Here is a 23221-nt window from a genome sequence, read left to right as displayed (position 1 = left end):
CTGTATTGATCATAGAAAGCTTCCTAGAGAAGATAAGATTCATCCTCAGATGTGGAATATGGATGCAGTTTGCATAAGTGATGAGTTTAGGGAAAGGACAGTAGTCATGTTTAAGAAATGAGATTTGTCTGGGAACAGTGAAATAGACTGATATGTCTGAAGCAGAGGGTTTGGGAGGATGAGCAGTAAGGGGACTGTTTTGCTCACCCTGCATGCTCAGTGCCTGGCATATACCTGGAGTAACATAGTGGGCATTGATATGTTTTGAATGAATTAATGAATGATAAACACCCATATGGAAATTATTTCATTTCAAATGATATTTTGAAGCCATCATTTTTAAGACTAGTTTTGAAAATTCCCTTCTTTTGACTTCGTTATTTGTTTTCTATTATATAACAAATTACCACATCCTTAGCTTGAAACAATACAGATTTATTATCTCACAGTAATAAGTCAGGAGTCTGACATGTGTTCTCTGGGTCCTCTGGTTGGTGTCTCAAAGGCTGAAACAAGATGTCATCTGGATCTGCAGTCTCATCTGAGGCTGAGGTCTTCTTCCAGCTCATTGGTCCTTGGCAGATTTCAGTCTCTTGCAGGTGTAGAACTCAGCTGCCTGCTTTCTTCCTCATTGTCAACGGGCAGCCATTCTCAGCTAGTAGAGGCTGCCAGGAAGTTTGCTTGTTCAAAGCTATCGGGAGAATACATGAAGAAATAATATCTAAGAAACTCCCCAAATTTGACAAAAAAACATTACACATCTAAGTAGCCCAACAAACTAAAACAATTTGTTTTTTTGGTTTGTTTGTTTGAGACGGAGTCTCGCTCTGTCACCCAGGCTGGAGTGCAGTGGCGCGATCTCGGCTCACTGCAACCTCCGCCTCCCGGGTTCACGCCATTCTCCTGCCTCAGCCTCCCGAGTAGCTGGGATTATAGGCACATACCACCATGCCCGGCTAATTTTTGTATTTTTAGTAGAGAAGGGGTTTCACCATGTTGGTCAGGCTGGTCTCGAACTCCTGACCTCGTGATCCGCCCACCTTGGCCTCCCAAAGTGCTGGGATTACAGGCGTGAGCCACTGCGCCCAGCCAAGATTTTTTAATAAAAGGATTCACACCTAGACACATAACATCTAATTGCTGAAAGCCAAAGAGAGAATCCTGAAAGCAGCAAGAGGGGAGAAACTCATCCCATGCACAAGATCCTCAATAAGATTAACAGCTCATTTCTCTTCAGAAACCACAAAGGACAGAAGGCAGTGGATGACATTGAAGGTACTGAAAGAAAGAAAGCGCTCAGCCAAGAATTCACTGTTTGACAAAACTCTTCTTCAAAAATGGAGAAATTAAAACAAAGCCAGCCATAGACTCTCTCTCATTTTGAATATCTCTGATGCCTTTTAAGGACTTGCCTGATTAGGTCAGGCCCATCCAGGATAATCTCCCTTTGGATTAACTCAAAGTCAAATGATTAAGGGCCTCAATTACATTTTTGAAAATCACTTCTGCCGTGTAACACAATCATGGGAGTGATATCGATTATATTCACAAGTCCCGCTCACTCTAAGGGTGGGAGAGGTTATATAGGGTGTAATACGTTATGGGGAATCTTAGGGGCCGTCTTAGTGTCTTGACTACCAGGGCTTTAGTGTCTCTTTTAGGGGGTTGGCAGAAGGCTTCCATAGTTATTCGATAATTCCTTGGCTCTTATTTTAGGAGGGTGCTTTTTTACCTATCTATGCAAATTATGATGTGGTTCAACTTACTTAGCAGATGCATGTCTGTATTCTGGCACCCTCTGGATTTTTTTTTTTTTTTAAATCATCCAAGATATCCGTGGCTCTAAACTATTTGGCTTTCAGTAACATTCAGCACTAACTAGTAAAGCATTACTTTTGATTCAAATAGATGTATCATAGGACAGTATTAAAATAGATGTCCTCAAACTCTACATTAGGGCACTGCAGATTAATCCTTTTTGGAGGTAGATTCACTTTTATTTAAATTCCCTGTTTTGATGTAGCATCCGTTGAACATTTATAAATATAGTTGCTTTTGTAAGTGATGCAGCTACCTTACCCAAGAATATGAGACGTTCTTGAAGCACTGTCAGAATGAAGGTAGTGCCTAAATAAATTAAAATACTTAGAATTGTGATGTAGTATTTATCACTACTCTAAGATCTAAAATTGATAAGATTTAAAATTATTTTAAACGGTATGAAAACTAGTACCATTCTTATCTAGATCATTTAACACACTAAACATAAAATACATGTCTGTATAAATAAACTTTGTTCTGCCTCATCCTTCATTTCCAGAGTTTTTTAAAGGTTATATCAGGGATTGTGGAAATCTTGGTGATTTAAAAGCGTTTTGTGATCTTAAACCAAGTTCTTCTGTGAATGTCCTGCTTTAATTTTTTTAGGGTAGGTATTCCAAATACAGAAGAGCCCTTCAGTCTGAAATTTATACAGTAAATTCTCATATTAGACTCATCTCTGGAGAATATTTTATGTAAACAGTACCTGGGGACTTTTCAGACAACATAATTCATTCTCTAAGTCCATACAACCATGTTTGTGAAAGCACTTTTGAAGCATTTTAAACTTATAACAAGCTGATATAACCCAGATTAATTGATTTTAGCATTTTAATATTTTGTTTTCCTTCTTAGCTCAGTATATTGGGGTGTTTCACATTTTGGAGGGAGGGGTGCTTAAATTGTTAAGGTGTTTTTAAAATCAAAACACGAACGCATCACCAGTGAGGTGTGCTTACCGCACTGAGACTGGTTTGGACAAGGTGAAAAAGCCCAACCCAGTCTGTAACTAGCCTGCTTTATTCCAAAAGTAAACTTTTCCATTTTCTCAGTGTGGGAGCCCTGACTAGTTTAGTTGTGTGATGAAACTATGCAGACGTACACTAGACCTTTCTTAATGCACTGTGTTGATGTAAGATAATAGTATATATTACTGGTAGAAAGAAGGTGGGTTCTGGAGTTTGACATCCATTTGACATCTGCCTCTGCCACTCATTGGGGTCAGAGCAAGTAATTTAATCCCTGAGTTCTTGTTTATTATCTGTAAAATCGGAATAATAATACTTGCCTCAAACTGGGCATGGTGGCGCATGCTTGTAGTTCCAGCCTCATGGGAGGCTGAGGCAGGAGCATTGCTTGCACCCACAGAAAGAGTCCTATCTCTATACATAAATAACACTTACCTCAGGCATTACTGAGAAGATTAAATTTCATAAAGTATATTAAAACGTAGACATTTTATTTGCAGTTGCAGCTCCGCTATTATTGTTTGAGGATTGTTTTGGTTTTGCTGCTGCTGTTATTTATGGAATAAACTGAGTACCAGAATTTTTTCTAAGATTTAGGAAGCCATGTGATCAATCAAAGGGAATGTGGTAATGGCAGTAGAATTTTAATTGTATGTTTACATTTTGGAATTTAAAATGCCTGTATGTTTGCTTATCACATGTGACTCTCTTTGTCAAATGAAGCAACAGATTTAGCCCCCAAACCTTGTTTTGAGAAGTGTGGGCAAAAAGGCGTGGCAAAGAAACCTAGAAGTATAAAGATGCTGTTGGCTAGAGCAGGGAGAAGTATTAATACATAAATTGCCTTGAAAAGATGAGATATCTAGTTGACTTTTTAAAAAAATATGATTATAAAGGCAGCATGCCTCTAGTCTGAAAGCTATGGGTTTTACTATCAAATAGCTGGATCTCAGCTTAACTGTGACTGCGAGTCTCTTTCAAGTCTTTTTGTTGTTGTTGTTGAGACAGTCTCGCTCTGTTGCCCAGGCTGGAGTACAGTGGCACGATCTCGGCTCACTGCAACCTCCACCTCCCAGGTTCCAGCGATTCTCCTGCCTCAGCCTCCTGGGTAGCTGGGATTACAGGCACATGCCACCACACCCAGCTGATTTTTGTATTTTTAGTGGAGACGGGAGTTTCACCATGTTGGCCAGGCTGGTCTCAAACTCCTGACCTCAGTTGATCTGCCCACCTTGGCCTCCCAGAGTGCTGGGATTATTACAGGTGTGAGCCACCACGCCCGGACTCTTTCAAGTCTTATTTGGACATCTTCCATTTCATCACCTGAAGCAAGAATACTACTTTCAAGATTATTAAGTAAAAGACCTAGTGATACTACTGAGGGTTAAAACTGACAGCTATTGTTATTATTCTGATTCTTCCTTACTTTCAATCATGTGTGTCTTGCTGATTTTATCTAAGAAGCCAAATGCTTTTATAGCTAACAGATTGCCATGTTTAGGCACTTTCTGCTTCTCTCTGATTCAATCCTCCCAACTTTCCTGTTTGCCAGTCCTCACTTCAGCGTAGTCGAGTAGGTGAGGATTTCCCCACTAGGTCAGCTTCAACCTGCTCTGGGCCTGGAGAAGGAAACTTGGAAGAAAGTTGTAAACAGGTAGATTGAAGACTGTGTACTAATTTCAAACAGCACACTTCACTGTTTGCATTTTAGATTATTAATACCAGTTGCCCTTGTGAAGGCTCTGGGAAGCTTTTGAGAAATGTAAAATTAATATAATAATATATGAGCGTGTGTATGTGTGCCTGTGTCGATGTTTGTGTTGTGGTGTGTTTTATGATTAACTACCTTCTCAGTGATATAGCCATGTTTATGTCGACCACTACCATATTTTAGTAGAATAGTAAAAATGAGAGATATTAGGCCGACACAGTGGCACACGCCTGTAGTCCCAGCTACTTGGGAGGCTGAGGCAGGAGGATTACATGAGCTCAAGGCTGCAGTGCACAGTTATTATGCCTGTGAATAGCCACTGTACTCCAGCCTGGGCAACATAGCAAGACCCCCATCTCTTGAAAAAAAGAAAGGAGAGATACTAAATGAGAAATGTCTGATGGTTTTGAAATAGTTTCTCTTTGGTGACTTTATGAAGCAGTTTTTAATGAGAGTCTGAAGGGAGCAGTGAGTTGTTTAATAAATTGGAAAACTCTGCCTTTCCTCTCAAATTTTGTTTTCCCAAATTAATACAAACACTGAAGTGTTTGGCAAAGCTTTGTTTTGATCTGATCTGCTAGGGAGAATTCCTTTCTGCTATAAGATGTGCACCATTCAAGACAGTTGATGTCCCTGGGAGTTCTCTTCAAATGGTAGCAGTGAGATGTGAAGAACCTTTTACAAACCCCACCTCTCAAATTCCTCTATGAGGGTGTGTGTGAGAATCATTTCATTTTAAGTTGCCATGTGATCCTTAAAGTAAATTGCCCTAGGGTTGCCCATTAGAAAAAGTCAGCAGTACTCTGAGTTTTTCATCTGGCTGCCTAACGGTCTTGCCTCTTACGAAGATAACAGTTCACATATGCCGACAAGAACAGTGGCATACTCCACTTTTTGAGTCACTAGTGAACATGAGCTATGCGCCAGGCTTTTTTAATGCATCTCTCCAGCCCTACTTGTTTAATGAGATCATATTGGTGGTAATGATAAATATAACCCAGTTTTCTTCCTTGCTTGGATTCCATATTTTAACCTCTCACTAATTCAGAGGGTTGGAGATAAAATATTTGAAAACAGTAACAGTCTAATTCGTGGCAAAACTCTGATATAAAATCTTTTAAAAATTGGATACTTGAGCCCGGCACTATGGCATATGTCTATAATCCCAGCTGCTCCAGAGACTGAGGCAGTAGGATTGCTTGGAGCACACGAGTTCGAGGCTGCAGTGCACTATGATTGGACCTGTAAACAGCCACTGCACTCCAGCCTGGGCAATGAGACCCCTGTCTCTTTTCTTAAAAATAAAAAAATGTATATTTAAATGATACTTTCTACTGTTTCTAGAACTTGGATCTTATTTTTAAAAGATTTTACTTTGGAAACACTCTAAGCTTCTAAGTTAATAATTTGCATCATGAAAAGCCTCAAGTTAGCTTGTGACATTAGGTAACATTCTGGGAAGAAATATTGTCTCTTAAATAAAGGCAGTGGCACATTTCACATAAAAAGCGTACTATTCAAGAATGTAATCATATATTTTATAACTTTCAAATGCCATTTTCAACCAACAAAATTTAAGTGCCAATATTTTTAAATTAAATTGATGTGTTTTTCCTGCTACAATTCCAGGCTGCTGCTTTCTTTCCTCCTTGTAGTGCATTATTTTTCTGCATGCATTGTTTTTTTTTTTTTTCTAACACCTAATACAATGTTTTTTAAAAATATGCAGGTTACTTTGCATGAGTTTTGGAAATTGTTCTGTTATACAAATATGCATATCAAATAAACAGTACATTAAATTGGTGAAATAGATTCCTTCAGATAATTTGTTTAAAATGTTTCCAAAATGAAATGTAGAAAAGTATATTTTAGTACAAGTAATAATAATGCTTTTTGCCCATGTCATAAAAATATTGTGACCACTTATTTAATTTGGGTGGAAAAGGTATTAATGACTGTATTTGAAATTAAAGGGGAAAAAAGTAATGTACTTTTGCCCAATACTGTGATTAATGAATGATTTCAAAATGTTAAAAAAGTAACTTTTGATTATATTTTTAAATTCATAATTCTTATTTTTGGTTAAATACCTTTGGGTTTTTGGATTTCTTTTCCTTCTCCATGCACAAAATAGTAATTTTGTCCTAACTGGACCTATAATTAATTTTAGCATTGTGAAAGCATTGAAATATTTTGTGATGTTTATTTCCAAAAGAATTTCTCTGCAAGCACATTTTTTGTGTAATATTCTATGTCATGGAAAAAAATTCTGAATAATTACTGCAATCTTAAAAACTACAGTCTTTGGAAGGACTTTATGTTTGTAAAGTCTTTATGGTTAAAAATGAAAAAGAAGTGATTATATTCACAGACAGTTTTTTGTGTCTTTTTCTTTCTCTTGACTCTTAGAAATTAATTAGAAATGCCAGTTAGTATTTACTAAATTTTTTTTGGCTTAGCTTTTGTAAATGAAAACTATTGTAATTAATTCCTCAGGCATTGTGCTTTAAGCTCAGATTGCCTGCTACTAAATCCATAGAAAGCACATCACTTACTAGAAGCCCGAGCCTCATTGACCACTCTTGTTCCAGCTCATTGCTTTGCCTACCTCGCTACCACAATCACTACAAGCAGGCTTGCAGTGTGTTGACTCAATTAATAAGCAAAAGTAGAACATTTTCCAAAAGGCAGAAGAGCATGTTTTTAATGTAGACTCCTTCGAAATCTGATTTGCTTCTCAAAGTCTCTCTCCTTGGTTTATAGGTGTAAAAGTAGAAGTTTTTCTGAGGTATTTATACTCGTTTTCTCATGTTTCTTAGTCAAGAGGAGTATGGCTTCACAAGATAACCTAATGCAGCTTGTTTAAAAATATGTGCTTTCCAGGGTGCACTGAGATCCCTGTTCAGTTCTAAATTATTAAAGTGGGATCAATCTTAAACTTTTTAAAATTTTTTAATTGTTTCATTTACCTACTTAACCAGCTTCCTTCCTAGTACCAGACAACAAGAGAAAAGTTCTAGGAATTTATTATTAGTGTGCTGTGGAATTCCAAGGCCAGGGCATTAAAACGAAGCCAGAGTTTATTTTCCCGATTGAAGTCAGACTACTTATGATTGGTATTATTTTCTTCAGATGCTTTTTTGGTTTTGATGCCTAGAATGCCCTCTTATTAGTGATTTTACTTATAAAATATTTTTTTAAAACAACTTTAATCAACATTTTGATGACCTATTGTACATTACATAAATTAATCATGGTTCCTTTTTCTAGGCAGCACAGATTGTGCTAATCTCTCTGTTTGAATTGAATACTCCTGAATTTACCATGTTACTTGGTGCCTTGCCAAAAACATTCCAGGATGGTGCCACCAAACTCCTGCACAACCACCTCAAGAATTCCAGTAACACCAGTGTGGTGAGTGCTTTGGTCACGATTGGTGCCTATGTGATGTCCATGACCTCTGCGTAGCCCTTATCTAGAACCTACTCTAATAGAATACCCCGTTTCCTTGTCCTCTTTCAGGAAATGTCGAGCATCCTGAGGATGGGGCCATCTTAAGCCCCAGTGAATGAATGAATCTGATATTTAAGTATGCCGTTTTTTCTCAGGTTTTTCAGTCAACTACATTTTCACTAGGTTATCCAGTTAGTCATTCATTCACTGAGTTGGTCTTATTTTTCAACACTGGAAAGATGCAAGTGCTCAATTTTGTCTGTCACTCTAGCACACCCAACATCAATCATTTGACTCCAGGAGTGCCTGTATGATGATTATTCATTTTTGGTTTATATACACTTAAAATTGGCCTTATGATTCTGAGGGAAAAAAAAAACCATCCTGGGCAGATTCTACCCATTTATTTACATGTGGGTTAAAAGACCAAGGAAAGAATAGAATATATTCTATATACAGCCCTTGAATAACGATGCCTATTCTGCTTCACCCCAGGGCTCTCCAAGCAATACGATTGGCCGGACGCCCTCCCGACACACCAGCAGCAGGACCAGCCCCCTGACCTCACCCACCAACTGTTCCCATGGGGGTCTGTCTCCAAGGTAAGGTCACTTCTTTACTTTCCACAGAAGTAAAGAAACTAAAGCACCTTAATTGCTGTGCATCCTATTTCTAGATTTTTAGGCTAAGCTAAATAACAAAAAGAATATTGAGTATCAAGAACCGTGGGTTCTAGTCCTCACTCAAATTGTAACTGTATAATCTTATGCAAAGGGGTTAACTTCTGTGGTAAGATGAATGATGTGTGCTGAATGTTCTCTCGCTCTTGTAGCTCTAAACACTCACTAGTACCTAATAGTACCTACAACTAAAAGTTTGTATTTAGTACTGTTTTACATAGAATCCATGTAGAAGCTCATTACCTGTTCTGCAAGTGGTAGAACCTGAAGGTATTTAGTCATCCAAGCCAACTTGTTATAGTCAGTTACACCAAGTCTAGGGTAGTTTTTCAACCAAGTAATCATTCTAAACATAGTTGCTATCATGTTTGAAGCAGAATGCTGCTCTGAAGGACTGTGATTTAGAATCTGGGAACTAAAATTGGATCAACATTGCATACTCTTGTTGGGACCATGCAAATATTGGCCCTATAGAAGCTGAGGCAATGATTTAAAAAGAGAAACTGCTTTGTCTTGGGATCTTTAGATAATACTTCACCATCTGACAAGAGCCTTTAGAAGACTGCATGGTAGCTTTAGTGACCCCCTCACATGGGCTGGGAGTTACCCATGGCCCCACTCAAAGCAGTTGCCCTATAGGCCAAAATTTTTAGGAGAGAGCCAGTGTCTGGACCAGCAAGGGGCACACATGCTCTGTTTGTCTACAGGATTAACTCTTTGGGATCACTAACAATACAAACCAGTAAGCTTGTGTCCTGAGGGCTGCTGACACCAGGATCTTAAAATGAAATGAAAATACCACAAGTATGCTATTTTCCCTTTAATGGGACCTTGTTACTAGGAAGATATCAAAACATAATTGCTTTTACATTTAGTTTTTTAAATGATCAAGAATCTCCCACACTTCTTCCTTATCACTGAAGGTTTCCAGTTCCTCATATCCTTTAAATACTTTGGAACATAAGAAATTTGTGTTTTCCTCTTGGTGAAACAAAGGATTTTCTATAGCTATCTTATCTTGCTGTTCAGATTGCCCTTATGTTTACTCCCTCAAATTTCCCTCTGCACTATATTTAGGTAGACTGCAATGTGATATCATGTCTCCAGATTTGGTCTGTGTTGTCATGGCTTCAACAAGCTGTTACAATTAAATAATTGAGGCCAGAGACTAATGAAAATATGCTTGACTTTTGAATATGATGATACAGTGGTGACAGTAAAATCATAAAATTATCTTTTCTGGTGGAGAAAATTATATGGAAAACTTGAATTTTCTGTAAATTGTTGCCTCTGTCTAGAAGAGATAGTTATGCAACATTAATTGGGAAGTCTTTTCTTCCATAATATACAGTTCATACATCTTATCTTTTAGTTATTGCATTCTTAGGGTGGCACATTCTTTAGTAAGTCAAAAGGTATAACTCAAATTAAGCATTTTATTATTTGGACTAATCTAAGTAAAAACTTGATAGTGCTGTTAGTATCATTCATGAGAGCTAAAACTGGCTAAGTCAATCTCCATGGGTCCTCAAGTCATTAAAAATTGTGTTTTTCAAGGTCATTATTCCTTCTTAATTGGCCTCATCTTAATTTGTATTTATAGTTACAGATCAGTGGAAGAAACAAAGAGATTTATTTTCAATATTCAGTAGTTCATGTGTGGTCTAAATATTTTCTTGTTATCAAATTCTTATTTAGGGAATTATTTATGTAGTTTCTTTCTTGGAAAAATATTTTTTTTAAACTTGCCATCATTCAGTGTGTAAATAGCCAGATGGCCTTAGCCAACTTGAGCTTACAGAAGAAATGATTTTTCTCGCAACTAAAACTGTCCAGCAGTGGGAAAAACTGCTTCATGTTATCATGTCACTAGAAATATTTAAATAGGCTACATATTTTCTAACAGGAAAATGATAACAGAAATGAATTATTGCACTAAATAGAATTGACTAGGTTACCTCATTTAAGGAGACTACAGACAGATAGACAGATCTGTTGTATATAATCTCAGCTATTTTTTCTGAGCATTGCTCTTAAAATGTTGATTTTCTGTGACCTGCCATTCCTTTGAGTTATCTTGACCAGACAGTGTTAGCCTTTTATTCTGTAGGGGAAAAGCTATTACCAATTATTTGTTTTCAGTCAAATTAATTAATTAATTTATTTATTTAGAGATTAAGTCTCACTCTGTCACCCAGGCTGGAGTGCAGTGGCATGATCTCTGCTCACTGAAACCTCCGCCTTTGGGATTCAAGCGATTCTTATGCTTCAGCCTCCTGAGTAGCTGGGACTACAGGCGTACACCACCACGCCCAGCTAATTTTTGTATTTTTAGTAGAGACGGAGTCTCGAACTCCTGATGTCAGGTGATCCGCCCACCTCTGCCTCCCAACATGCTGGAATTACAGGCATGAGCCGCCACACCTGGCCTGTTTTAAGTCTAATTTTAACTGTCAAAATAAACGTTTTTTTTTTAGTCCAAAATTTCTATACTTGGATCATGATGATAGTGAGAAACTATTCTAAAATGATAAATCTGATAATTGTTTAAAAATATCACTAGTGGCCGGACACCGTGACTGATGCCTGTAATCCCAGCACTTTGGGAGGCCAACGTGGGAGGATTGCTTCAGCCCAGGAGTTTGAAACTAGCCTGGGCAACATAGTGAGATCCTGTCTCTACAAAGAATAAAAAATTAGCTGGACATGGTGGCACACACCTGTGTTCTCAGCTACTTGGAAGGCTGAGGTGGGGAGATTGCTTGAGCGCATGACATGGAGGCTGCAGTGAGCCATCATTATGCCACTGCACTCTAGCCTGGACAACAGAATGAGACCCTGTCTTAAAAACAAAAAATGTGTGTGTGTGTGTGTGTGTGTATATATATATGTATATATGTGTGTATATATATGTATATATGTGTATATATGTATATATGTATATATACATATATATGTATATATACATATATACATATATATGTATATATGTATATATACATATATATGTATATATGTATATATACATATATATGTATATATGTATATGTGTGTATATATATGTGTATATGTATATCTATCTATCTATCTATCTATCTCACCAGTGAGGAAGTCATTTTTTTTAATCAACCCAGTAGTAGTAGAGATGCTGTAGATAATAGGTTAAACTTTTGTGAAACATTCCGTTAGACATCATTTCTGTGTGAAAGAATAAACTTCCTATTACCAGCTAATACACAAATACCACTTGGTATTTGGAGAAGAGATCTATGTGCTATAAATATGTGAAATACATATTTATATTTTACCCAATGTGATTTTACGATAAATGAAAAACTGAGTTGCAAGGGGCTTCAGAAGTCATCTGAAGTCCATTTCCTTTAAGAAAAAAAAAAAGTATATGGTGGTCCTTGCCCTGGTCTGCCATATATTCTTGGCAAACATGTCATAGAGCAGGATGACTCTGTGTAAATAGCATGTATGTCCCTAGCAATAGGAAGTAATTTTTAGTCATCCTCTTGTGAGAGGATCCAGAGTATGGATAGAATCAAAGTGGGGCTTAACAGGGAGACCCCACCCCACACTCGGAGGTGGGTGTGTCTGCCACTCCTTCCCCAAGCAGAGGCCCAGCCTGAGGTGTCACCTGCATCCCTCCTATGCCCTCACCTCCAACCCAGTGTGTGCATCTGACCCAGTGTGTGCCCCACACAGAGGCCAGTGTGTCTTTAGGCCTCTGTATGCTAGTGACTTTGCATCTCAATGCCTTATTTTCCTTGTAAAGCAGAGCCATACCTGTGCTCAGGGGAGATTAGCATGCAGAGGCTCCTGCTGTGACGATGCCAGTGAATGCCAGTGGCAGGCAGGGCTGCTCTGTAGGCACCCTGGCACTGATGCCATGGACTCCACCCATGGCCTTACCCCACATCACCAGCCAGCCAGCTCCCCACTTTCCCAGTCTCTCCCTCCATCCTTTTGAATTGCAACAGTTGTTAGAACTCTCCTTCAGGGCCTCTGCAAGCCCAGGCACCCAGTGACATTTGTGAAGGGAAAGTGCATACTTGTGTTCCCCAGAGAATTTCAGTTCTCATATTAGGTGGTATGAGCAGAGGGATTTGGTTTTTATGACCCAGCACTCTGAGCTGCCCAGCTGAGACTTAACACGCTAGCCCTCTAGTGGCGCTACTGTTGTTTCAGAAGGATACAGCTTGTGCTGTCTCTGAACGCCATCCAACTGGATCACAGCACCGAAGAATGCACTGCTCCACGCTGGAGAGCTCTGGTCAGAGTAGCACGGTCTCTGAGTCCTGCTGGAGTCCCTCTGGTCCGATTTGAATTAAGGCCCCATGATTCTTCTTTGGTTCTTTCTAAAATAACTGATGAGTTAACTGAAAGTGAGCATCCATATTTTCTTGTGTATTGTGTTATGTCCTTCCCAGTGCATGCAGATACACACACCCCCTCGTACTGACATATACACACAGTCTCACGCACAGACACTCTTGGAATCTCATGTGATTTTAAGTAGTAAACACATTCCATGTTTGGGAGGGGAAAGAATAAAGCAGTCTCATCGAGGACCAAATTGTAAAACAAAATTTGTTCTTTTCTCTGTACGATGAAGTGCTAATTTTGCTCTGATTAACTTTAATAGAACTTTGTCAAGGAAAGAAGAGACTAAGACACTTAGTGTGTAGTGCTTTCCTCCTCCCCTCCCCTTTGCTTTTTGTATTTCTCTCTCTGATTTTGCTCTTCTGATCACTGCAGTCGGTTATGGGGTTGGAGTGCCGACGGGTTAGCGAAGCACCCACCTCCCTTTTCTCAGCCTAACTCCATCCCCACCGCTCCCTCCCACAAGGCTCTCAGGCGCTCTTACTCTCCCAGGTAACAAGCTACCTGTCAAACTTGTCTGAGGTGTCACAATATTATTGCATTTCCAAGGTCGTCTCAGGTCTTTGGGAAAGCCTCTAAGCTGCCTCCAGTGTGGTCCCTTCCTTGGTGTCACATAGCAGGAGTAGAGCCTTGGTGAGAAGTGTGAGCAGGTGCGTGATCTTTGCCAAATCTCACAAGTATGGTTCCTGCTGTGTTACAGGGACAGATGACCCTTTATAAGCTGATCAGATTCATCACCACCCATTATTGTGGGCCTTTCTGTACAGTGCAGTGCTCAGCCCCCAGAAAGACCTCAGGAAATGCTGTGAGGTCAGCGTGGGCAATAGTGGGAGCAGTTTTCTTAGCATGCGTCTAAAGTGCAGAAGACATTCCCCTGAGAAGCCAAAAAGACCTCTTTCCCAAACCATACCTGTCACTCTCAGCCTCGCTATTGACTATTTGTAACTGATTTCTTTCCTAACATACTGTCATATGAGGGTAGTCTGAGCACACAGATCCAGAAAGGAGTCCCCAAGAGGCAGGATAACTGTTACAGCTCACTAAGGATGCCCTGCCTCTAAGAAGGAGAAACGTCAGTCCCCTCACTCACCCCCACAGTTGATGCTGAATGCGGCATCATGGACACTGGTTATGCAACAATGTTATGAGTCTGGAAGAAGGGGTGGGCTTCCCTCACATGCTGACAGATGGTAAATCTGTGGTACAAAGAAGGGTCCACATAGTACTGCAGATGTCTATTTCAGGGTCTCTTGGGGATGCTTTTTATAAGGTCCAAAGATCAGAGAATCTCTTCCCTAGAAACCTGTTAGAGCACTGGGCAGTCCAGCTGTCACTGTTCTTTGTGAGATGAGTTTCTGTCCTCTATAATAGAGGGTGTGATAGGAAAAGGGTTAAAAAAAAAAGACCTGTTACTTTTGAAATACTTCATAGATAGCTTTTGTGCAGATTTGCGTTCTGACTTTTGTGGAATACAAATAATCTACATAGTGAAGCCAAAAACAGTAAATGAAATATTTTAACAACACCTTTTGAAGCTCTTATACCTCTAAAAGTCATTTCTAAAATGTACAGAGAACCCTGCGATGAATGTTTCTAGATACACAAGGTTAGGGCAAGCAGGCGAGGAGACGGCTGCTGTCTTTAATGTTAACAAAGCAGGTCACTCCTTTTTCTTTTTTTTAAGGTTAGCTGTGCCTCCAAGTGTAAGATCAGTTGGTTGACTGTCTCCCAGTATGTTGACCTGTATTCCCTCATGGGCACTCAGCTTCACCACCAGCCAGCCATCAAGATTGCCCCTCCAGAGCACATCCCATTCCTAGGATCATCTTTCACATACATACACGATACGTGTTGACCTAACTCATTAAGAGAGAATGCTTACTGAATACTTATAACTTCTGTTGCCCATTGGAGGCAGTGATAGTTGACTAGAGACTTTTACATTTAGAAAACCTATCAGTTACATAAAACTAAGAGGGAATCTGTATGTCTGTCTATTTGCTCTGTGCCAAAATCCTATTGATTCCATAACAAAGAATGACTATCCTTATTCTATACATTGTACCCTTTTCCTACAAAATGACGAAGAAGGCAGGCTTCTCTCTCCAGTTTCTCTCTCTTGGAGACCTTGACCCCATGTTCTCCTCCCTCCCCACGACATGGATCCTTTAGCGGGCAAGCCCAGGGCCGCTTTCAGCTTCCATGTTGGGTGGCATGGCCTAACCTTAGGTCAGTGACTATTGGCTGATTAAGGAATTCTCCCTAATCTAAAAAACCTAAGAGAGCCCTTGTGGAGTCTAACCAGAGTATTTACAGGTGATCAGGGCCTGACCTCTAACCCAAGGATTATGTCCTGGGGTTGTCTCAGGGCTGAAACAAGACAGGCTGTGGGGCAGATGGCAGATTGAGGTTTTCCCAGGTCTCTTCTCAGTCAGCTTCTGAGGCCGTCCTGCTGCTCCCTCATATACTGCTTGTGAGGACACAATATCTACCCTCCCTGATGATGGCTTCCATGGGAAGTTCCTTTTTCCTTTAAGTGAGAACTTAACAGATACTGATTTGGAAAAATATAATTCAAGCCAAAGCATAAAAATAGCAAAGAAAGTAGCATGGTCCGTTTCCTCCTAGAGGTAAGCAGTTATGCCTCTCACCTGCAGCTCACAGTTATAGCTTCATACCAAGGAGATACTTCAAACACCAGGCTAGTGAGTCTAAAAGAAGACACCTTCAATTGTTCTTGGTTCTGCAAATGGTGCTCCTGAATTGGGAGTTTGAGTTGGTTTATTAATTGAAAGTGAGAAGGAGGAAATTAACTGACAGAATCCTTTATTTTCTTATTTTAAAAAGAGGCTATTGTAATAGTGAAGTGATATGATCTGAAATGAAATATTTTTAAGAAAGTTCAGGTTAAGAATAATGAGATGAATTATCTGAAAGCTGACATTATCTGAAGCGACATATGGAAAATAATATTGTGACATCCCTTAAAAAACTTGAACGTTCCCCCAGACTTCCTCTTGTCCATCCCATCATTCTTTCAGTTTTTTGGATTTTTTTCTTTTGCATGGGCTATGCTGTTATTTTTGGTTGTTGTGATTAAAAGTATTTTAAGGCATTTTTTTTACATCTTGTATATATATTTTTTGTTTGAGTCATAATACTCAGTCTTTATATATAAAAAATAGTGTACTGGCCAGATGTATAAATGCCTTGTCCATACATAAGCTAGTGTTGTGGTGTCCTCAGAAGGAGAGGGGGAGCCTCTGGCCCCTTGGTCATGCCTTTCTCACATCTAAGGAGTGTTGCCTCTTTGACAGACAGCCTTGTGAACATAGAAGAGGTTGAAATCTTAAATTCTCTTCAGGTTTTTTATTCTACCTCCTGTCAGTTTAGACATGGAATTTCAACAGCAAACCTATTCAAGGTTCACATTTCTTTTTGTTTGACGCTCAAGTCAATCTTTAAGTTGAATTTTTTTTTTTTTTTTTTTTTTGTGAACTCTCCAAATATTCATTCATCAGGAAAGGTGGGTTTTATCTGGGCCATATTTGCAATTCTAGACAAATAGCTCCCATCTTTGAGATTGTGGTCAGCTCTTGGGCTCTAGAACCTACCAGCACCAGCCCTAGAAAACACTTGGATCATTGCTACATCAAGCCAGTAGAGATCTGGCCACTCCAAGTGAGAGCGCTCCAAATCTTATCTTGCTCATCTGCCCAAACTTTTTTTTTTTTTTTTTTAAGGCAGAATACTTAAGGAAGAGTATTTAGTAAATGTTCATCATTTTTACATTACAGGAAACTCACTTTGGGAATGTACAGGATTGGTTGTGTTGCCCTTAGGAAGGATACTTTGTTTCTTCAGTTACTACTCTTTTGAAGAACAGGAAGATTGCTTTTCTTTAGTCCTTAAACAGTGTTGCATGCTTACAGCCAAGGATTCTTTGCGTGTCCCTAGCAATCCTCAATATAGCTCAGGACTATTTTAAAAATTAAATTAGACGAATTCATCTGATCTTTTCTTGAAACTTTCTTGAAACAAGTGACATTTAAACTAAGATTTTTTTTTAACTTGCCCTTGGTTGACTGTTGCTTCGTGTTTTGCTTGCTTTATGCTGATATATCCATCCCATGCTTTTCTTTTATATTCTCAGGATGGTTTTTGTTCTCAGGATTCTCCCTGTTTCAGTGCACTTTCCAGACATCTAAAAGGCACTTGTTGACAAACTGCAGTGCACCAAAAAGGATTGTTTGGCTTTTTTGCTTCATTTCATGTTTTGCTGTGCCCAATGTCTATAAAGACAGCAGTCAATAACACTTTTCTGTGAACAACAAGTATTTCTTGCTTTTATGAGGATTTTTAGATGTCCATCCAGGAATGTGACTTTTTCTAAAATCTGCTTTGATTATAAAACTCCAAACAGAAGCATGTAGAAGAGTCTGATATTAATAGCAAGCTCCTGGGTGAGATGATGTGAGAGTTACTTTCTGGGCCTATTCATAGGGTGGATCTGACTTTGAGTCTAGGGTTTTTTGTTTTGTTTTGTTTTAATAGGGTTTTATTTGTTTTCTGGATTGGATATCTGGGAGTATAACCTAGCCTTGTGAGGTCATTTACTTTGCTCCTTTGAAATTTGCTTATAGTACTAGCTTTATTTCCAACTGCCCATTCCTCTTAAGTTTGTACATTTGAGACCAGTAACAACCAAACTCCTTTTTTCCATCTTCAAAATAAGAAAGTTATTTTTCCACTTTCATTATCTCGTGCCTTCAGTCACCAGTGTCACTCTTTGAGTTCCTGCATTCTCGTGGTTACTGTTGTTTCCCACTGGTTTTTATTGAGTGCTGATGTAATGTGTTTGGCAGATTTAACAAAGAAGATGTGTAATTGTCCGCTGGTGGTACTCTAACAAAAGACGTCTCCTTTTCATTCCAAATCACCCAATAAACAAAACTATAAATATGTCTTATTCTTTAAATTGTGGGAAGTAACTTATGCCCATATCTCAGTTCTATGTATATGCCTCGATTTAAGAAATAAAATATTTTTTATCTTTAGCATGCTGGACTATGATACAGAGAACCTGAACTCTGAAGAAATCTATAGTTCTCTACGTGGAGTTACAGAAGCCATTGAAAAGTTTAGTTTTCGAAGCCAAGAAGATCTGAATGAGCCAATTAAACGAGATGGCAAAAAGGAGTGTGATATTGTAAGTATCCCTAGGCTAAAAGAGAACTCTGTATTAGTTAAATGACAGATAATGAGACTTCTGAACACTGACCATCATGATTACTGAGCTTCATCATTATTTTTATCCTGTAGTTAAAATAATGTTTTCCTTTTAGTTTTAGTTGACATGTAATAATTACACACATTTATGGGTTACAAAGTGATATTTTGATACATGTGTAGAATGTGTAATAATCAAATCAAGGTAATTAGTACATCCATCACCTCATTTATCATTTCTTTATATTGGGAACATTGAAAAATTCTCTCTTCTAGTGTTTTGGAAATACACAATAAACTGTTGTTAACTGTATTTACCCTACAGTACTTTAGAGCAGCAGTCCCCAACCTTTTTGGCACCAGGAACTGGTTTTGTGGAAGATAATTTTTCCACAGACCAGGCCAGGTGGTGGGAGGATGGTTTGGGGATGATTCAAGCACATTACGTTTATTGTGTACTTTATCTCTATTGTTACTACATTGTAATATATGATGAAACAATTATACAACTCACTATGATGTAGAATCAGTGGGAGCCCTGAGCTTGTTTTCCTGCAACTAGTTGGCCCTGTCTGAGGGTGCTGGGAGACAGTGACAAATCATCAGGCATTAGACTCTCATAAGGACCACGCAACCTAGATCCCCTCGCATGCACAGTTCATAATAGAGTTGACGCTCCTATGAGAATTTATTGCTGCCATTGATCTGACAGGAGGCAGAGCTCAGGCAGTAATGTGAGCAATGTGGGGTGGCTGTAAATAAGATGAAGCTTCACTCACTTGCCCACTGCTCACCTGCTGTGCTGCCTAGTTCCTAACAGGCCACAGACCAATACCAGTCTATGGTCTGGGGATTAGGGACTCCTGCTATAGAGCATTAGAACTTATTCCTCTTACCTAGCTGCAATTTTGCAGCTATTAACCAGCCTGTTTTCCTCCCCGACCCCCCCACCCCTTCCCAGCCTCTAGTAACCACAGTTCTACCGTCTACTTCTATGAGCTCAACTGTTATTAGTTCCCATAAATGAGTGAGAATATATGATTTTGGTCTTAATGTACCTCATTTATTTCACTTAATGTCCTCCAGTTCATCCATGTTGCTGTGAATGATAGGCTTTCATTTCTTTTTATGGCCGAATAGTATTCCATTGTGTATATATGTCACATTTGCTTTATGCATTCATTTGTTGAGGGACACTTAGATTGATTCTGTATCTTCGCTATTGTGAATAGTGCTATAACAAACATGAGGGTGTAGGCATCTCTTTGATATACTGATTTCCTTTCTTTGGATAAATTCCCAGTAATGGAATTGTTGGTTGTGTGGTAGTTCCATTTTTAGGTTTTTGAGAAACCACTATACTGTTTTCCATAATGGCTATACTAATGTACATTCTCACCAATGGTATATAAGAATTTCATTTTCTCCAAAACCTCACCTTTGTTATTTTTTGTCTTTTTTATAATAACCATAAAATAGTATTAAGAGGCCCAAGGTAATTAATTTTACAAAATTTCAAAAGAGCAACCCTCAGCTATCTTTTCAAGGAATGTTAAGTGCCTTTTTTCTCAGTTTGCTTTTGTTTATTCTGGACATAGTTTTGTTTCATGATGTAATAAAAATGGTGAGCCTGAACCAGACACCACCATGGCTTTCTGAGAGCTCCAGTCTTATGGGAGAGGCAGACAGATAAGCACAGGATCATGGTGCAGTGAGTATGGCCGCTGCTCAGCATCCAGGAGACCTGTGGCTAGTTGTGGTGCCTAGGGAGGATGTTGTATTAGTCAGTTCTCACACTGCTATAAAGAACTACCAGCTAGGTGCGGTGGCTCACACCTGTAATCCCAACACTTTGGGAGGCCGAGGTGGGTGGATCATGAGGTCAAGAGATCGAGACCATCCTGGCCAACATGGTGAAACCCTGTCTCTACTACAAATATAAAAATTAGCTGGGCTTGGTGGTGCACACCTGTAGTCCCAGCTACTCAGGAGGCAGAGGCAGGAGAATTGCCTGAACCTGGGATGCAGAAGTTGCAGTGAGCCGAGATCGTGCCACTGCATTCCAGCCTGGTGACAGAGTGAGACTCTGTCTCAAAAAAAAAAAAAAAAATTACCAGAAACTAGGTAATTTATAAGGAAAAGAGGTTTAATTGACTCACAGTTCCACAGGTTGTATGGGAGTCACGGCTGGGAAGGCCCCAGGAAGCTTACAGTCATGGCATAAGGGGAAGCAAGCACATCTTCACATGGTAACAGGAGAGAGAGAGTGAAGAGGGAAGTGCTGTACACTTTTAAACAACCAGGTCTCATGAGAACTTACTATCATAAGAACAGCAAGGGGGAAATCTGCCCCCATGATCCAGTCACCTCCTACCAGGTTCCTCCCCCGACATTGGGAATTACAGTTTGACATGAGATTTGGGTGGGGACACAGAGCCAAACTATATCATTCTACCCCTGGCCCCTCCCATATCTCATCACCTCACATTTCAAAACACAATCATGCCTTCCCAACAGTCCTCCAAAGTCTTAACTCATTCCTGCATTAACTCAAAAGTCCAAGTCCAAAGTCTAATCTGAGACAAAGCAAGTCCCTTCCGCCTATGAGCCTGTAAAATAAAAAACAAGTTAGTGACTTCTAAGATACAGTGGAACTACAGGCATTAGGTAAATGCTTCCATTGCAAAAGGGAGAAATTGGCCAAAACAAAGGGACTACAGGCCCCATGCAAGTCTGAAACCCAGGAGGGCAGTCATTAAACTTAAAGCTCCAAAATAATCTCCTTTGACTCCATGTCTCACATCCAGGGCACACTGATGCAAGGAGTAGGCTCCCAAGGCCTTGGGCAGCTCCACCCTTGTGGCTCTGCAAGGTACAGCCCCTACAGCTGCTTTCATGGACTGACATTGCGTGCCTGCGGCTTTTCCAGGTACACAGTGCAAGCTGTTGGTGGATCTACCATTCTGGGATCTGGAGAACTATGGCCTTCTCACTGCTCCGCTAGGCAGTGCCCCAGTGGGGACTCTGTGGGGGCTCCAACCCCACATTTCTCCTCTGTACTCCCCTAGTAGAGGTTCTCCATGAGGGCTCTGCCCCTGCAGCAGACTTTTGCCTGGACATCCAGGCATTTTCATACATCCTCTAAAATCTAGGTAGAGGCTCCCAAACCTCAATTCTTGCTTTCTGCATATCCACAGGCCCAACACCACATGGAAGCCACCAAGGCTTTGTGTTTACACCCTCTGAAACAATGGCCCAAGCTGTACGTTGGCCCCTTTTAGCCATAGCTGGAGCTGGAGCAGCTAGGATGCAGGGCACCATGTACCAAGGCTGCAGAAAGCAGCAGGGCCCTGGGCCTGGCCCACAAAACCATTTTTCCCTCTTAGGCCTCTAGGTCTGTGATGGGAGGGGCTGCCAAGAAGGTCTCTGAAATGCCCTGGAGACATTACTCCATTGTCTTGGCTATTAACATCCGGCTTTTAATTACTTGTGCAAATTTCTGCAGCCTTGAATTCCTTCCCAAAAATGGGTTTTTCTTTTCTCCTGCCTGGTTGGGCTGCAAATTTTCCAAACTTTTACACTCTGCTTCCTTTTTAAATATAGGTTCTAGTTTCAGGTCATTTTTGTGTTTATGCAAATGAACAGAGGCTTTTAGAAGCAGCCAGGCCACATCTTGAACACTTTACTGCTTAGAAATTTCTTTCACCAGATACCCTAAATCATCTCTCTCAACTTCAAAGTTCCGCAGATCTGGAGGGCAGGGGCACAGTGCTGCCAGTCTCTTTGCTAGAGCACATCAAGAGTGACCTTTACTCCAGTTCATTATCTTCATCTGAGACCACCTCATCCTGGACTTCACTGTCCGTATCACTATTAGCATTTTGGTCACAACTATTCAACAAGTCTCTAGGAAGTTTCAAACTTTCTTTCATTTTCCTGTCTTCTGATCCCTCCAAATTGTTCCAGCCTCTGTCCATTACCCAGTTCCAAAGTTGCTTCCACATTTTCAGGCATCTTTATTGCAATACCCCATTTCTGGTACCAATTTTCTATATTAGTTAGTTCTCACACTGCTATAAAGAACTACCTGAGACTGGGTAATTTATAAAGAAAAGAGGTTTAATTGACTCACAGTTCTACAGACTATACCGGAGGCCTGGCTGGGGAGGCCTCAGGAAACTTACAATCATGGCAGAAAGGCAAAGGGGAAGCAAGTATGTCTTCACATGGTGGCAAGGCAAGAGAGAGAGCGAAGGGGGAAGTGCTACACACTTCTAAACAACCAGGTCTTATGAGAACTCACTCACTATCATGAGAACAGCAAGGGGGAATTCCGCCCTCGTGATCGAATTACCTCCCACCAGGTTCCTCACCGAACATTGGAAATTGCAATTTGACATAAGATTTGGGTGAGTACACAGAGCCAAACCATATCAGATGTGCAAAAGAGATTATGTCACCTCTGAACTGAAGCATGGAGGTCCAGAGGAGTTTGTTAGGTTGAGTAGGAGGGTTGTAGTCAGGAGGGCCTGTTCGAAGACTAAGACATGGATGTAGGCATGGTGTGATTTCCTATTCGAAGTGGCTGAAGTGGAGAAGAGTGGGCATGAGGAGTGGTTGGGGAGATTCAGAGCAGGAAGGATGTGCTCACTGGGGTATTCCCAGCCAATGCCTTGACTTCACCCTGGTGATACTAGAGTCATTGAAGGATCTTTAAGCAGGGAAGTGGCATAGTCATACTTATATTTTAGACAGGCTACTGTAACTATGGAATGGAGAATAATTCAGAAGGAAGTGGGACTGAATAGGGCATGAGCAGAAACAGAAGAATCAGAAGTCTTCTGGGGCTGTTGAGCAAATGCTAGTGCAATTCAGTGAAATATTACCCTAGAAGGAGATGCTCTCTTTGAAATATAACGAATTCTCTTTTGAATACATGCAAATTGCAGGGATTATGGAATATCCAAGCA

At 40.0% G+C, this 23221-nt stretch overlaps 1 protein-coding gene across 50 annotated transcripts in view; it reads left to right on the top strand.

The window, feature by feature from the left end:
* The window catches only part of CLASP1 (cytoplasmic linker associated protein 1), a 308996-nt gene that overhangs the window by 251020 nt on the left and 34755 nt on the right, over positions 1-23221 (top strand). For 32 of the 50 annotated variants that reach the window (XM_063790384.1, XM_063790383.1, XM_054678935.2 and 29 more), the window contains 5 exons: positions 4342-4443; positions 7771-7914; positions 8449-8555; positions 13398-13514; positions 18081-18231. In XM_063790384.1, the coding sequence (XP_063646454.1) occupies positions 4342-4443; positions 7771-7914; positions 8449-8555; positions 13398-13514; positions 18081-18231 (621 nt within the window). The remainder of the gene's footprint in view (positions 1-4341; positions 4444-7770; positions 7915-8448; positions 8556-13397; positions 13515-18080; positions 18232-23221) is intronic. The other 18 variants (XM_054678949.2, XM_054678948.2, XM_054678950.2 and 15 more) reach the window with 3 other exon arrangements.

This window comes from Pan troglodytes, chromosome 13 (assembly GCF_028858775.2).
Source record: "Pan troglodytes isolate AG18354 chromosome 13, NHGRI_mPanTro3-v2.0_pri, whole genome shotgun sequence".
Lineage (NCBI taxonomy): Eukaryota > Metazoa > Chordata > Mammalia > Primates > Hominidae > Pan > Pan troglodytes.
This window is presented reverse-complemented; position numbering and strand designations above follow the sequence as displayed.